The following is a 16,128-nucleotide window of genomic DNA, read 5'->3' on the forward strand; positions in this document are numbered from 1 at the left end:
CAAGCCAGCAGAGACCCGATTCCTGCCCGATGCCAGGGAGGGATGGCTGAGCTCAGGAACCCACCCACGGCGACTCAGGAGTTAAAAATGCCAACTCGCTAAAACTCCCAGGGATCGTGGAGTTGGAGATGATGCCAACTTAGAGCTCATGCAACCACAGGGCAAGGAGCCAGGCCTAGACTCAGTTTCCAGCCTCAAGATAGGACCACTGCTGGAGTCAGCCAGGGAACGCCGACAAACCTCTCCGAGCTACAAGGATGGTGGCCAAGCTTGGGCACACGCCGAGGTAATGGGATCAAAACCTCATGGTCTGTGGTTCATCTGGAGTTTCAAAATTCTGTTTCAGAAATTTATTTATTTATTTTTAAAAAATTATTTGACTGTGCCAAGTATTTGTTGCAGCATGCAAAATCTTTAGTTGCAGCATTCAAGATCTTCAATCGTGGCATGTGGGATCGAGTTCCCTGACCAAGGATTGAATCTGGGCCCCCTGCCTGGAGAGCGAGGAGGCTTAGCCACTGAACTACCAGGGAAGTTACAAGAAATTTATTTTTGTGACAGTCTTATAAAAATATGCAAGTCCCATGCCATATATATGTATTTTTTTCAGTGGGTCTCTTGTATCGGAGTGAAAATGGAAACTATTATAGAAAATGTGAACCATGATGTTATTAGGCAAAAACCCAGGGGGCCGCATCAGATGAGGAAACCATGCATAACTAGAAGATGTCTCACCTGTGCAGCCGTATCTTCTCCTTTGATCCTCAGAAGAGGCTGCATCATTGTCCCTAGTTTACACACAGAGCTATCAGAGCCCTAAGGTTTAGGAGCAGAACAGGCTAGAAACGGAGAGAGAAGTTCACACAGCTGGCAATGGAAGGCCAGGCCTCTGAGGTGTATGGGGCTCTCAAGCTCCTTGTCTTTCACTGCAATGTGCCATATGTCTCCACATGTAGCCACACAAGCAAAACCAAAACATTGGACACAAGAGAGATCAGTGTCATTAAAACGTTTCCCAGGTTTTCTTTGCAGAATCCCACATCCCTGATAAGACCAACAAGGCCCTTCTACTACAGGCTCATTCCTGGCCTTTCCCTCTGGTTTCCTGCGCTTCAGGGACGGTTGAAGTCCCTTGAAGCATCTGTGCTCCTTTCCACCCCAGTACCTTTGCACATGCTGTTCCCCCCAACTAGTCTCTGTTTTTCCTTAGAGTCTGGGCAGGTGCTGTTTCCTCAGGAAGCCTGTTCCGAGCTAGAGTAGGTCAGGCCATCATGTTGCTGGTCTCAGAGTGTCCTGCTTCTCCCGGACAGCACCTTCACACCTTCAAGGGTCTGGGTGACCAGGCTGTGGGTTCAGGGCCTGAGCTCCTGAGGTTTCTAATTTCCACAGGAGGTTTTAAGTGCCTGCATGTGGCTGCGTGTGATTGGAGCCCAGTCCCTTCCCTCTGTGGGACTCGGGTTCTTTATCAGTAAAACAGGGCATGTTACTTTCTATGCATCTGTGGTTGTTCCCGTGAACTCTCAAGTCATATGTTACCCTCTGCGTACAGGAGTTTGCCTCTCAGACACTCAAACGGACAAGCTCTTAAGGCATTCTCAAGCATTTAATCAGTCTGTATTCTGGGTGGAATGCTGAGATTTCTCCATCTCAAAGTGGCCCGGAAGGCAGGTGACAGGCCTTCCTGGTCTTTCCCAGGCCCTACCAGCCCCTTCTCCCAACTCCCCCCCCAGCACTGTCCCTACCCCACGGAGCTTTCCAATCTTTTTACCGTCCTTCCTCCAATACTTGAAGGCTGGGACTCCCCTGGGGGTCTAGTGGCTAAGACTCCAAGCTCCCCATGCAGGGGGCTGGGGTTCAATCCCTGGTCAGGGGACTAGATCCCACATGCTGCAACTAAGACCTGGGGCAGCCAGAAAAAAGAAAAAATTCTTGAAGACTCCCCGGCCTACTGCCATTGTCAGTAGCTCTTGGGGGCATGAGGAGGTAGCCAGTTAATATTCCATGACACCAAGTGTATTCCATCCTGAGGCTATCTCCTTCCTCCTTTTCTTGGTTTTGATCCTTCTATTCTTTTCTGAAATGATGGTAAAAATAAATGCGTGTGTTTTAACTTGAAGAAAATCTGAAGCCCCTATCTTCTACTGGTGCGGGAAACACAAGAGCCTGAGGATGCTTAGTACAGTGAAGACCAAGTTCCTAAGAGGCCAGTGTGTCTGCTCCAGGCCGGGACTGGGGTTTCCTAGCCAGGCTAGCACCCTGTCTCCAGTTCCCCACTTCCCCTCGTCACGGACCTCCAGCCCTTCTCAGCTAGCAGAGGCTTCTGGGACCAAAGGAGGCTGAGGTCTCTGGGTCAATGCACTCACTCCACAGTCCAGCAAGAGGTCACCTTCCCGCCCCCCGCCCCCCCAGGCCAGTATTGCACCGGCTCTTCCCACTCTCCTCGGGTGTGTCCACCCAAGCACTGGGAGCCGACCTATCCCTTGTTATTCTACCCACCACCTCCCCACCCCTAGCTTGGCTAGTTGGTGCTCCGCGCACCCGGCACTGCGGCACAGCGTAGGTGCTCAGTTAACTTCTGGCAAACGAATGAATGAATGAACCAGGCGCTCCGGGGAAGGCTCCTCCCAGGGATCCTGCTGCTCAGCTCCAGGCCTCTCCCCCAAGCCAGGGGCGGGGACTCCCATCCCTGGGAGTAGGTCTGACCTCCCTGCTGTAGAAATTCCACGAATTGCCAAGAATCCCCCTGCCCGGCCAGGGTGCACCCCCTGGGTGTATGAGATCCAGCCCTCGGGAGGGCACCCCGACTGGCAGAAGCCCCGCAGATCAGGAGGAGACGACAACCCCTGCGGGGGGCGCTCCTTTGGGGATGGGGGTCTTGGGCGCGGAGCGCGGGGCAGGGGCGCCGGGGGCCGAGGGCGGGCGCGCGGCTCCCCGCCCGCCGCCTCCAGCCACCGGCCCGCCTCCCGCCGGCGCTCCTGGCCTTTCCCATCCGGCCCGCGACGCCCCGCCCGCCCCGTCCCACATGACACCGCCTCCGCCGCAAACTTTTTCCACCCCATCCTGCCGCGGCCCGAGAGGGATGGAAAATGGCGGCCTAGGCGCGGAGTTTCCTGGCGCAGCGGCGGCGGCCTGGGCGCGGGGGGCGCGGGCGGCAGCATGACGCGCTGGGTGCCCACCAAGCGCGAGGAGAAATACGGCGTGGGTGAGCACCTCCGCGCGCCGCGCGCGGGGCTCCGGGCCGCCGGGGGCGCGCCCGGGAGCCTGTTGCCGGCGGCCCGGGTGGGGACGCGGAGTGACCGCGGCGCCCGGAGCCCCGCGTCCCCAGCCCTCCCCCTCCTGCCCGAGGGGTCCGATCGCGCTCCCGTCGGCGGGCACTGCCCACTCGGCGCCCGGGACGCACGCCGTCCCCGCGCTCGCTCCGGAGCCCGCGCGAGCCGGGCCGGGGACACGCGGTGTGTGTGTGTTTGGGGGGGGGGGGGGCACGGCGGGTTGTGTCACCTCCCGAGGGTGTTCCCCCCGACACCCAGCTCTCGGGACGGGCAGCGGCGGCCGAGCCCTCCAGCCTCCTGGGGCTTGCCCCCGGACTCCCAGATCCCAGCTGGGCCGGGCCCGGCCGGGAGGCCCCCGGGGGCATTGTTCAGCCGCGCCTTTTTTTTTTTTTTCTTGCTTTTCGGGTGAAGTTGTGCTCAGCGTCTGGGGCTCCCGGTTGGACCGTTTCGAGTTGCAGCGATCGCGGAGCGGAGAACTGTGCTCTCCTCCGGGAGGCTGGGCGGGAGGAGGTGGCCCGTGCGACCGGGGGCGGCCCATCGCGCGGCCCGGCAGCTCGGCGGTCCTGCCCTGGACGGCGCGGGACCCTGGGGAAGGCGGCCGGGCGCTCCGGGGGTCCCTGGAACCGGGGAGCGGGCTTGGGTAGGGCGGGACGGGTTTTGGCTCTGCGGCTCTTTGTCGTTTGCTTAGGGGAGTGAGGGGAGTCCGGTTGCAAGTTTACATTTCTGCCCAAGTACACATACATTCCAGAGACAGACACTTTCCTTGAGGGCCAAACAAACGGCCCCCCTGGGCCCCGTGCGCCCTGCAGCCCTCCTGGCGGGGCCTGCCGGGGCCTGTGGGTTCCTGCCTTCTCTTGACTTACCCACCCAAGGCTTCTGTCTGGGCTGGCGCTGGTCCCCCAGCTCCAGAGTTTCGCAGTTGGGTTTCAGTCTCTTTCCTCCTGCTCCAGGATCCAAAGCAGACCCTGGACCACCTCCTCAGCCAGCCTGGACCCTGCCCGACCTCGCCTCCCTCCGGAGGCAGGGGCTGCCCCCTGGGGTTCCGGAACCTCGCCCTCCCTGCCCTTGCGGCTCTGAACCTTTGCAGCGTGGTCACCCAGAGCGTCTGCCAACTCCCGCTTTGCAGCGTGGTCACCCAGAGCGTCTGCCGACTCCCGCTGCTGGTCTGGTTCAGGCCTCCCGCTACTGCGAAGCCTCCCGCGGGTGGTGCTTGTCCCCAGGGCACTCTCTTCTTCCTGTGATGCCAGTGGCTTATCTGCGAGATGCCAGAGATGCGGAGTGGGCACCCAGACAGTCCTAGTTCCCTTCTGGGCCGGCGCTGTCTTAGTACAGGAGCGGCCCTGTTCAGGACCGCGGTGGCTGAATTCCCTTCCCTCCGCCTTTTAGAGACTCAGGCTTGTTTACAGATGTCAACAGCCCAAGAGTTGGGCTCCGATGGCAGCTCTGTTTCTAAACTTCTAAGTGGCCTCCTGTGTGCATTCAGGTGGTTTCAGACCCATAGAAATAACGCCATCCATCTGCATTGGATGAGGGAGGCTTGGGGGGTGTGGCGTTTCCTGCTGGGGCAACGGCAACTTGGGGGGAGTGGTCTGGGCTGCGGGGAGCCTGTTGGGATGCTGTGTTTAAGCTGAGGGCTGACCCTCGGGGAACCTTGCACTGAGAGACTGGAGCTCTGGGGAGAGGCAGGCAGAGGGCAGGAGACCACCGTCCTGCTCGGGACTTGGCCCCTCGTCCTGTGTGCCGGGTCTACTTACTGTCCCCCCCATTTCACAGAGGCGAGGACAGATGAATGCCACTGAAACCCTGGTGGAGGCTCTAGAGTTCATGGTCAGCTCCCTCACCCCCCCACCAGGTGATGGGGAAGGGCTTCTCTTTAGGATACCATATATATATATATTTACACTTTGTGTTTTATATTGGAGTCTAGCCGATTAACAATGTTGTGATATTTCAGGTCCACAGCAAAGCGACTCAGCCGTACAGATACATGTATGCATTCTCCCCCAAACTCGCCTCCCATCCAAGCTGCCACATAACCTTGAGCAGAGTTCCCTGTGTTACACAGTAGGCCCACATTGGTTATCCACGTTAAATATAGTAAGGTGTACATGTTGATCCTAGGACACCGTGTTTTAAGACACCTTGATCCTCTCTGTTCCTGGGGTGACCTGGATGGTGTCAGTGAGCACCCTGTGGGTGTGGATGGCTGAGTAGTGGCTCGTGTCTCAAGACCGAAGGGAACATTCACGAGCAGAGGGAGCAGGGTCTGCCCACTGGGGAGGCGGCTCTGGGCACGACCGTGGCTGTGTCCTTTCTGCAGTAAGGCACACATCTTCTGGAAGCCTTTGTGGTGCTAGTGGTAAAGAACCCGCCTGCCAATGCAGGAGACGCAAGAGACTCGGGTTTGATCTCTGGGTTGGGAAGATCCCCTGGAGGAGGGCATGGCAATCCAGCACTCTTGCCTGAGAAACCCCATGGACAGAAGAGCCTGCTGGGCTGCAGTCCATGGGGTCGCAAAGAGTCAGACACGACTGAAGTGACTTAGCACGCATGCATGGCAGTGCCTTCTGATGTCACACCTTGGGCTCATACCTTGGTTTGAAGAAAACTCCCAAGTTGAAGAGTTTCAAAGAAGAGAAGTTTCCTGGGTGGTTTTGGAGGCAATTCCGGGAAGGACGTGAGTGGCGGTCAGGCAGGGGACCAGGAGGGGCTGTTCTTAGCATCACCAGGAGAAGATGACAAGACAACCCAACTCTTTGAGCAGCAGAAGGAGCTTTAAATGCCTCCTCTTAAGGAGGGCATGCAGGCTTAGAACTCCCGATTTAGGGCAGGGGGAGGCCAAGGATGCTTGAGCCAGGTTCCCTTCCTGTCTGGGCGTTGCCTGGGGAGGGGTCCCCTGGTTCTTAGGGCCTGGGCTGGCTGGGAAGATGGAAGTGCTGGATGTAGGAATACATTTCCACTAGCTAACTGGCTCTTTCTGCCTAAGGGAACACTATTGGAGAACCCCTTCACAAAGCAGAAAACTTTCTTGGCTGGAGCCTCATAAGGGGACTATGTCTCCCTAGATGGGCTCTCTTGGGTCTGTGGGCGGGCTGTGCTTCCAGCGACTTGGCCTGTGAATAGATCACGCGGGGAGAGAAAATGGTAAAACTCTTATCTCATTTGCAAACATGAATCACAACTCATTGTCTGCAAGTACTTAGGTTCTGTTAGAAGCATTGTTTGTGAGACACTTCAGTTATTTATTTATTCTGTAAAGTCGGGAAGGGAGTAAACAGCTGATCTCTTGCTTCCTCAGCAAAGGCAGGAAATCCCGGCACCCCCGGGATTCATGGGGTTGGTGGTGTGTGTGGGGGGGCAGTGGTCACCTGTGCAATTGACTACCCTGTTCGTTTCTCCCCTTGGGCGTGAGTTTGGTGGGTCAGTGTTTACAGACTGGTTTCTTAACACAAGGCATGAACTTCGACCTAACTCAGTCATACTGAGGGGTTGGGCCAGATGAACTTTTCCATCACCCACCAACTAAGTTGAGTCATAACGTCCCAACACCCGTAAAATTGTGTTCATGTGGATCTAGTTGCTAAGATGAGGTGAAAAGATGCAGCGTTCTAATTCTCAACCTGATGGTGTTTGCCTTAAAAGAATTCACTAAGCCATGTATTTGATCTGGGAAGTTTTCTGAGGATGGTGGGCTCGCATGTCCCTGATGGTGTGGGGGACAGAATATTCCCTGCCACCCGCCCCTTCCCACCCCCTGCTGAATATCCACTCCCTAATCCCCAAGACTTATGAATATGATGTGTGACATGGCAGAAAGGACTTGGCAGATGTGGTTACGGTTACGAACCTTGAAATGGGTTGATTAGTCCTGAGTTACTCACCTGGAGCCGAAGCCCCAATACTCTGGCCACCTGATGTGAAGAGCCGACTCACTGGAAAAGACCCTGATGCTGGGAAAGATGGAAGGCAGGAGGAGAAGGGGATGACAGAGGATGAGATGGTTGGATGGTATCACGGACTCGATGGACATGAGTTTGAGCAAGCTTCAGGACTTGGCGATGGACAGGGGAGCCTAGTGTGCTGTAGTCTGTGGGCTCACAGAGTCGGACACGACTGAGCGAGCCCAATGGCAGCGCTGCTGGGTCCCCTGAGCAGAGAACTTTCTCTGGCTGCTCACAGTAGAAAGATGTGGTAGGAGTGGACTCAGAGGTCCCGAGCCTGGGAAGGACTCCATGCCCCCCTTGCTGGCCCGGAGATGTAGGGGCCCACTTGCTAGGACTGCAGGGAGCTCAGGGTGGCCCAGCTGACAGCCAGCAAGGAAACGGGGACGTCGGTCCTGCAACCACAGCTGGATTCTGCCAGCGCCCCCAATAAGCCCAGAAGCAGATTCATCCCAGCGCCTCCTGTGAGAACCCAGCTGGCTAGCACCTTGGCCCAGAGACCCAGGAACACTGGGCGTCTGACTTGGAGCACAGTGAGATAACGAACGTGGGTGGTTTTCAGCTGCCAAGGGCGTGGTGATGGGTTATGGCAGCGGCAGGGCGTAAATGGAGGTGGTGTGGCGAGCAGCCCTGGTGAGACTGGATTCTCTTTGCAGCCTTAGCTCTGCCAGGAGGCAGACTGACCTCCGTGTGTCCTTCACTCTTCGCTCCAGGCCAGACTCAAACAGGGGATGTGGGTGTAGGCACCAAGACATAGTCAACTCCTGGGTCTTAATCATCATGTGGCCCTTGAGCAAATGATTCCTGCTTCCTTAGCCTCAGTTTCCTCATCTGGAAAGGGGACTCAAGCCTGCCTTCCACAAAGACCGGTGGGGATCCGTTGAGAGAGTGTCCTCAGAGCACAAAGCTTTGAGGTCAGCATTTGAGATAAGCCAGGCAGTCCACAGAGCAATGCTTTTAGTAATTTTGTTTAATGAATTGCAGTTTAGAAATGTGGTGACAAGTGATTTCCTCTTTGGATTCGACAGTCATGGTGGCTGAAGGAAGACTCTGCTTCCAAAGTTAATTTTCTACTGGGGAGTGTGACATTTGCTTGATATTAGAGATTATGAAGTGTGTATTCAGATTAGCTCTGAGCAATGGTAATTGCTAGGAATAGGGTAGTATTCCAATAAGTTTGGGAGTGTGGGAGCTGCAAAGAGATCCTTCATGTTGCCTGGAATAGCAAGCAAGCTGCTACTTTGGGGGATGAAAAATTATATTTGATCGTAAGTAAATAGAAATGCAGACATTTTCATTCACTGGAGTTGCAGAAAAACAAAACTTAAGAGCATATTATATTTCTGCAAATCTGATTTTACTTTGGAAACATTATACACATTTTAAACGTATTGTTGTGCCAGGGTTGGCTCAGAATAGCAGAGTGTTATCAGGATTGCCTGAGGGTGTGTGAATTGTTCTTTTGCTTGTGTTCTTGTGACCTCTGAGGATGCAGGTCGTGAAAACTCAGAGGAGGAAATAGTGGTGAGTCCTGAGCTGGGTGCTGCCCAGAAGCAAGTGCCTGTGCCCAAGGGCCCCTGTGACCTCTCTCTGCCTCTCTCTCCTCTCTCTTTCTTCCCCCTTCGTTCTTTCCTTTCTCCACTCCTTCCTCTCCCTTTTGTCTTCATTAGACTTTGGATTTTCATATAATTACAGACACAGCAGTTGTAAGAAGTAATACTGAGAGGCCCCATGTTCGCGTTGCCTATTTTCCCCAAAGTTCTATCTTGCAAAACTCCGACACAGAGTCAGAACCTGGATGTTGACGTTGAAGATACAGAGCATCTCCATCCCGGCCCCCAGGACCCCTCCTATGGTACTTTTGTTGCCACACCCACTCCCATTTCCCTCCCCCGTAATCTCTGGCAACCATTAATCTGACCTCTGTTTCTGCAGTTTTGTAATTTCATGAATGTTATGTGAATGGGATCTTGAGTATGTAACCTTTGTGGATTGCTTTTTCCCTCAGCATTATTCTCCAGAGAGTCTTCAGGTAGCTGTGTGAATCAACGATTTGTTCCTTTTCTTTGCCAAGTAGTGTCTCGCGGTGTTGGATGTGCCACAGATGCTTTAACCATTCATTCGTTGATGGATGTCTGGTTTTGGCTATTATGAGTAAAGCTGCTGTGAACACTCATGCACAGGTTTTTTTTGTGTGTGTGTGTGAACGGAAATCTCCCATCTCCTGGAATAAATGCCTAGGAGTGCAATTGTGTTTTGTTTGTTTTTAATTTTTAAAAATTTTTTGGCCATGCTGTGCAGTATGTGGGATCTTAGTTCTCAGACCAGGTATTGAACCTGTGCCCCCTGCATTGGGAGCGCAGAGTCTTTAAGCACTTGACTGCCAGCGAAGTCCCAGGAGTGCAATTATTGAATTGTGTGGTGGTTTGGTTTTTTAAGAAACTATTAATACCAGACTTTTCCCCAGCGGCTGTGTCGTTTTACATTCCCACCAGCTGTGTGTATATGTGCACATGTGTGCATGTGCATGGGTGTGTGCATGTGAAGGTGTGTGTACATGCGTGTCTGCACGCGTGTGTATGTGAAGGTGTGCATGCGCATGCGCGTGTACTTGAAGGTATGTGTGGGCACACGTGTGCACATGTGTGCATGTGTATGTGAAGGTGTGCATGCGCATGCGTGTGTACTTGAAGGTATGTGTGGGCACGCATGTGTGCACATGTGTGCATGGGTGTGTGAAGGTGTGCAGGTGCGTGCATATGTACGTGCACGTGTGTGTGTGTGTGAGATCCAGTCTCTCCGCATCCTTACTGACACGTGCTGTCTGTTTTCCCCAGTCTGAGCGGTGTTTCGTTGGGGTTGGAGTCTGCATTTCCCTCACTGCAATGCACCTTGCAGGAGATCTTGGTGTAATTTGGGATATGAGCCCAGGCTGGGTGCTGGACGGAGGGGAGCCTGCTGATGGATTTGGTGAAGTAGTCAGGTTTGCTCGGGGAAGGGCCAGAGTCCAGCTTGAAGGGAAGATCCTGGAGCGGGAGGCTGGCCGACGGTTCCCCCAGACGCTCGCTTTTCAGGCTCTCCGAGTCCCGGGGTCGTCCTCAGAGAGGGGCGGAGTGAGGAGGGGGTGCTGTTCACACAAGGGACTCGCGCATCTGCGGAGTGTGGTGTCCGTGCCCGAGAACCAGTCCCTGTGGATACGAGGCAGGGGGATGGCTGTTGGTTTGCTGCCTTCCCGTGCACACTGTTAGGCGGCGTAAACAGCAGGGATTTCTTATCTCAGTTCTGGAGGCCGGGGGTCCAGGATCCGGGTGTCGGAGGGGCTGTTTCCTTCTGGGACTTCTCGTTGGTTTGCAGGTCTTGCCGTGTCCTCCCATGGTCCCCCCTCGTGTGTGTCTCTGTCCTAATCTCCTCTTACAAAGACCCCCCTCATGGATGAGAGTCCATCCTCAGGACTTCATTTTGCCCTCATCACTCATTTAAAGACCTTGTCTCCATATCCTGCCACATTCTGAGATACTGGGGTTTGAGCTTCAACCTTTGAGTTTTGGGAGACACAGCCCCTGACAGTGTGATTATCACGACAGTAAAGCTTTCCTCTTACGTTTCACTCTGCCTTTGGGGGTCACCGTCTGGGTGATTTTTTGTGTAAGGTTGTGGGTCCCCAGTGCTGGGTGGCCCCCTGGGAGGTGAAAGGTGGGAGGTGGGCGCTCGTGGTGGAATCCCCCCCGCTTTGGTCACAAGGCTCACAGTATCTAGGTTAGGACTTGGTCTCTGTGTTAGGCGTGAAAATTCCTGGCTGTGAACTTCTGGACAGGACTTTAAGGTCAGGGCATTTGGGACCTGAGAGGAAGCTGCGTAGGTTTGAAGTGTGGTGGTTCACAGCCTGGGGTGTGGTGTAGACGGATGACTTATCGAGTGCTACCTGCCTGTGCTCACCTGGCTGAGTCCCAGGAGGCCGAGACCTCCCCCTTAGCTTTGTTTCTAGTCTAGTTACCAACCGTGTTTTTGTGGCTTGAATAGAGTGGCCAGGCCACGCTGGATCCGGAAGCCCAGTCCTCCCGTGATGGCGAGGAGGCCCTGGGTACCCAAGATGCTCTGTTACGTTGTCTCAGCAGAGGACCCCTGGGGCCGCCCTTCACTCTGCGGCCAGAAAGGAGGCTGGCTCTGCCAACAGTCACCACAGGCACAGCCCGCAGTGGCCCCGGCATGCTCATGTGGCGCTTTGATCTCAGGAGCTAGCGGGCCAGGGCAGGGTGTTGCTTGTGGCAGGTTGTCTGGATGATTGAGTGTAAGCTCCGTGTTAGCTCAAGACGCTGCAGTCATCTGCCTACCTGCATGCTGGTGGGCTGCTGTGTGTACATACACAGAGGTACTCTCTGCCTTCAAAAGGCAGATGGTTTCACCCCAGACAGATGCCTATCAGCTTGTTAAATTTTCATCTGGGTGCCTTAAGGAGAAAAAGATGTTTTCTTTTAGCATGCAGTGTGTTCCAAGAGATCACAGGTTTGGGGTAGGAGAGATTCCTCTTTGAATCTCAGCTCCAGCTCCTCCTAGCCAAGTGACTTGGCTGAATTGTTTGCCTTAAGCTTTCTCCTTTGTAAAAACTGGTGATCATGCCAACCTCCTTGGGCAGTTCTGGGTATAAAGAGATAGCTCACCTCAAACCTGGCCCCTGGGCTGTGCTTGGCAAAGGTTAGTTCCTTTTGTTATTGACTGTTAGAAGCCTTGGGCTGCTCTAGTGAGTTCAGGCTCTGCCTGGGCCCCCAGTCTGACTGGGGAACCAAAACAACGTGGACCCTGTTGCTTCTCATCCCCTGTTGGTTGGGAGCTGCGGGTGGAGGATGGGGAGAGATGTTTCCATGGCTTCCCTAAAATTTTAATGTTCACACTGAGATCAGGCCAGCAGCTTGAGTTCCTATGGATTCCCAGGGCAGATCCCTGAAGCTTCCAGGGATACATCTCTCATTGAAAATGTTCTGTCTTTTTTCCTGGCCCATTTGCTGTTCATAGTTGCTCCTGCCTGTCCTCAGGAGTGTGATACAAAGTTTATAGGCTTTCTGGAGTGATTTTGTTTAACTTAAGGTGGATACCTTAAGTACACTTTTAGGTACACATGTAACTGTTCTGATTTCTGTTCTGAATTAGGGTTGACTAGCTGCTGTAACAAACAGCCCCAGCGTTTTGCTGGCTTCATACAATGAAAGTTCCTTTTTTCTTCACATCACAGTCCAAGTGGGGGTGAGGAGGGGACCCCGGGGCTCTGTTCCATCTACTCATTCAGGATCTAAGGCATTTTCTATTCTGTGGCTCTGCCCTCGGCCGGCATCTTCAGGTCCTTGCCTTTTAACTTGTGGATGGGGCAAGACAGAGATGCAGGACAGTTCACAGGAGATTTCTTCCTGGCCAGGACTGGAACCCACACTTCTGCTCACATTCTTGCGTTCAGAGCTCTGTCCCTGGCCAGCACGTGGGACTCAGAGATGTAGTCCTGCTGTGTGTCCCGACGGAGGAGGACGAGGTGGGTCTCCTCCACCTATTCCTATAAATACGTATTTTCCATTGATCAGCGTGAACTGTGGTGGACAGGTTAGAAATATGGGCCTTGAACACCAGACTGTAAGATCTCACACCTTTTAGTCCCTGACAGTCCGGTGGCAGAACAGATGGCCAGACCCCCACAAAGACGTGAAGGGATGTGAGTGGGGGCAGTTGCTGCCTTTTTCTTTGATGTGTGTTCCACTGCTTAAGTCCTATAGGATTTCAGGATGTCCTTTGTGTACTTAACCCAGAAGGGTCCTGGGGCAGGGGCAGTGGGCCTGTGAGCATAAAGAAGGCTGCCTTCTAAATTGGTCATCTTCATATTTGTTGGCAGTTCCATTCTCACCACCCTAAGATGTACTTAGCACCTCCAGATCCCTTTCCTGAGTCTGTTGAAGTCTTCTGGCTTCAGAAGTTGTTTACTAAAGCCTGCTGAAAACTGTGTCTGCCTCAAAGTGTTGGCGTTTGTTTCTTTATAAGAATGGAATCATTTCTTTTCTTTTTTTTTTTTTGGTAAATTGAAGTATTGTTGATTTACAGTGTTGTGTTAGTTTCAGGTATATGGCAAAGTACACCTTCTGTTTCATAGATGTATACGTGTGTGTGTATACATACACACACACATACGTATATTCTTTTTTGGATTCTTTTCCATTATAGTTTCTTGTCAGATGTTGAGTATAGTTCTCTGTGCTATATAGCAGGTCCTTGTTGTTTATCTGTTTTATATAGAGTAATTTGCATCTGCTAATCCAGACTCCTAATTTATCCACCCCTCCTTTCCCCTTTGGTGGCTCAAAGGTAAAGAATCTACCTACCAATGCTGGAGTTGAGGGTTTGATCCCTGGTCCAGGAAGATCCCCTGGAGGAAGAAATGGCAACCCCCTCTAGTATTTTTGCCTGGAAAATTCCAGGGACAGAGGAGCCTGGTGAACTACAGTCCATGGGGTCGCAAAGAGTGGGACATGACTTAGCAACTGAACAACAGCTTTCCCCTTTGGTAACTGTACATTTGTTTCTTTGTCTGTGATTCTGTTTCTCTTTTGCACATAGGTTCGTTTGCACCATTTTTAAGATTGCACATGGAAGTGGTAACACATATTTGTCTTTCTCTGTCTGGCTCACTTATGTGACAGTGTCTAGGTCCATCTGTGTTCCTGCACCACGCTCAGTTCAGGTGCTCAGTCGTGGCTGACTCTTTGTGACCCCATGGACTGCTTCCTTCTGCATCGCCAACTCCCGGAAGTTGCTCAAACTCATCTTCATCGAGTCGGTGATGCTATCCCACCGTCTCATCCTCTATTGTCCCCTTCTCCTGCCTTCAGTCTTTCTAAGCATCAGGGTCTTTTCCAGCGAGTCAGTTCTTCACATGAGGTGGCCAAAGTATTGGAGCTTCAGCTTCAGCATCAATCCTTCTAATGAATATTCAGGACTGATTTCCTTTAGGATGAACTGGTTGGATCTCCTTGCAGTCCAAGGGACTCTCAAGAGTCTTCTGCAACACCACAGTTCAAAAGCATCAATCTTTTGGCGCTCAGCTTTCTTTACAGTCCAACTCTTAACATCCATACATGACTGCTGGAAAAACCATAGCCTTGATTAGATAGACCTTTGTTGGCAAAGTAATGTCTCTGCTTTTTAGTGTGCTGCTTAGGTTGGTCATAGCTTTTTTCCCAAGGAGCAAACATCTTTTAATTTCATAGCTGCGGTTACCATCTGCAGTGATTTTGGAGCCGAAGGAAATAAAATCTGTCCCTGTTTCCATTTTTTCCCCATCTATTTGCCATGAAGTGATGGGGCCGGATGCCATGATCTTCATTTTTTGAATGTTACTGCAGATGGCATTATTTCATTCCTACTTTCTTTCAAGGGCTGAGTGGCATTTCATTGTATTTGTATATATACACACCCCCCTTTCTTTATCCTTTCGTCTGTCAATGGATGTTGAGATTGTCTCCCTGTCTTGGCTGTTGTGAAGGCTGCTGCAGTGAATGAATCTTCATTTTTTGAAGTAGCGCTTGTCTTTATGATTCAGTGGGTGCTGAAAAGGGCTGGACAGGTGGATTGGTCAGAACTGCAGTCACTTAAAGTGACGTGAGGGGGCTGGATGGTGTGGGATATTAAAGAAACTTGGACAAGGAATCAGAAGGTCTGGGATTCAGGTCTGGGCCCTACACCTCCTGCAGCCTTTGCCACCTCCCTGACCTCAGACCCTGCACCTGGGCGCTGGGAGAGTCCCAGAGCCTGTGCTCACCTCTCAGCCACCCTGGAGGAGCCGCCCAGATCGTGTGTGCAGAGAGCCGGTGCCAGGAAGAAGCACCACTCGGATTCGCTTGCTGTGTTGGCATTCACTTACGATAGAGAACATGGGTAGTATCTGGTGATGGTTTTCATCTGTTTTTAATTGAAAGAGGACTGTGTGAGCTTTTACTTTTCATCAAGTTTTGTAACTTTTATTTTACATGTGACAGGTTGTCTGATAATTGATTAGCCTTCTGGGCAGCTGAACATTCTGAATGATCCGCTCAGCTGAACCCGCGGGTAGGGCTGAGCAGTGATGTAGTCACGGAGTGTGTCCCCACTTCAGGGGTGAACACAGCCGTCGCCAGCCACAGGGAGATTAGCCAGAGAAGAAAATGGTACAGCTCCTCCCTCCCGCCCTCCCTCTCTTCCTTCCTTCCTGTTTACTTGCCAGCTTTGTTCTTAGACATTGAGGATCCAGAGTTACCCTATGTCTCATCTCCGCTGGATTCTTGCCATTAAGTGACTTACCCAAAACTCTGCGGTCTTTGGGGCTTTGGGGATTGCAAGGATGTGAATCTGTTTGATTTGTTTTTTTTTTTGTCATGCCTAAACTAACTTGTTCAGTTTGTCTTAGACTGTGTGCTCTGAGCCCTGAGCTGTGTCCACCCCAGCTCTTGGGATCTCTCATCGGATTTCTGAGCCTGTGGTGGCCGCCGCCTGCGTGGAAAGGGCAATCTTTACGACGCCCTCCCCAGCCTTCTTGGCCGCATTTCCTGCCGCACTTCTGCCCCGCTGGCTGCCTGGCTGGCCCTGGGGCACCGTCTGCAATTTCCTGCCTTAGCTCCATAGGGTACCCCCCTCCTGGCCTTGCCCCCTGATCCCTTTTGTCCCTCTGTCCCCGTTGTTGCCAACCTGGGGCTGGGGGCCAGGGATGTGTGTGGGCTGAGGCCCCAGTGAGAGTGGTGGTCAGCCCCAAGAGACCAGGAGTCTTGAGGGGTGAGGAGGGGACGGCAGGCAGAGAGCCTGGGCAGGGGCGAGAGGGCCCCAGGGTCAGGGAGTCAGGATGGAAGAGACCAGAGGCCTCCCTCCCCCAGACTCACAGCATTCTCGGTTCAGTTTGGTCGCTCAGTCGTGTC

At 53.0% G+C, this 16,128-nt stretch overlaps 1 protein-coding gene across 2 annotated transcripts in view; it reads left to right on the plus strand.

Annotated features, from left to right (window-relative positions):
* Positions 1-3,029: 3,029 nt before the first annotated feature.
* Positions 3,030-16,128, plus strand: part of DOCK1 (dedicator of cytokinesis 1) — a 545,853-nt gene continuing 532,754 nt past the window's right edge. The window contains exon 1 of one of the 2 annotated variants that reach the window (XM_070470415.1): positions 3,030-3,202. In XM_070470415.1, coding sequence (XP_070326516.1) covers positions 3,157-3,202 — 46 coding nt within the window. In that variant the 5' untranslated portion in view covers positions 3,030-3,156. The remainder of the gene's footprint in view (positions 3,203-16,128) is intronic. The other variant, XM_070470416.1, reaches the window with a different exon arrangement.

This window comes from Odocoileus virginianus, chromosome 7, assembly GCF_023699985.2.
Source record: "Odocoileus virginianus isolate 20LAN1187 ecotype Illinois chromosome 7, Ovbor_1.2, whole genome shotgun sequence".
Classification (NCBI taxonomy): Eukaryota; Metazoa; Chordata; class Mammalia; order Artiodactyla; family Cervidae; genus Odocoileus; species Odocoileus virginianus.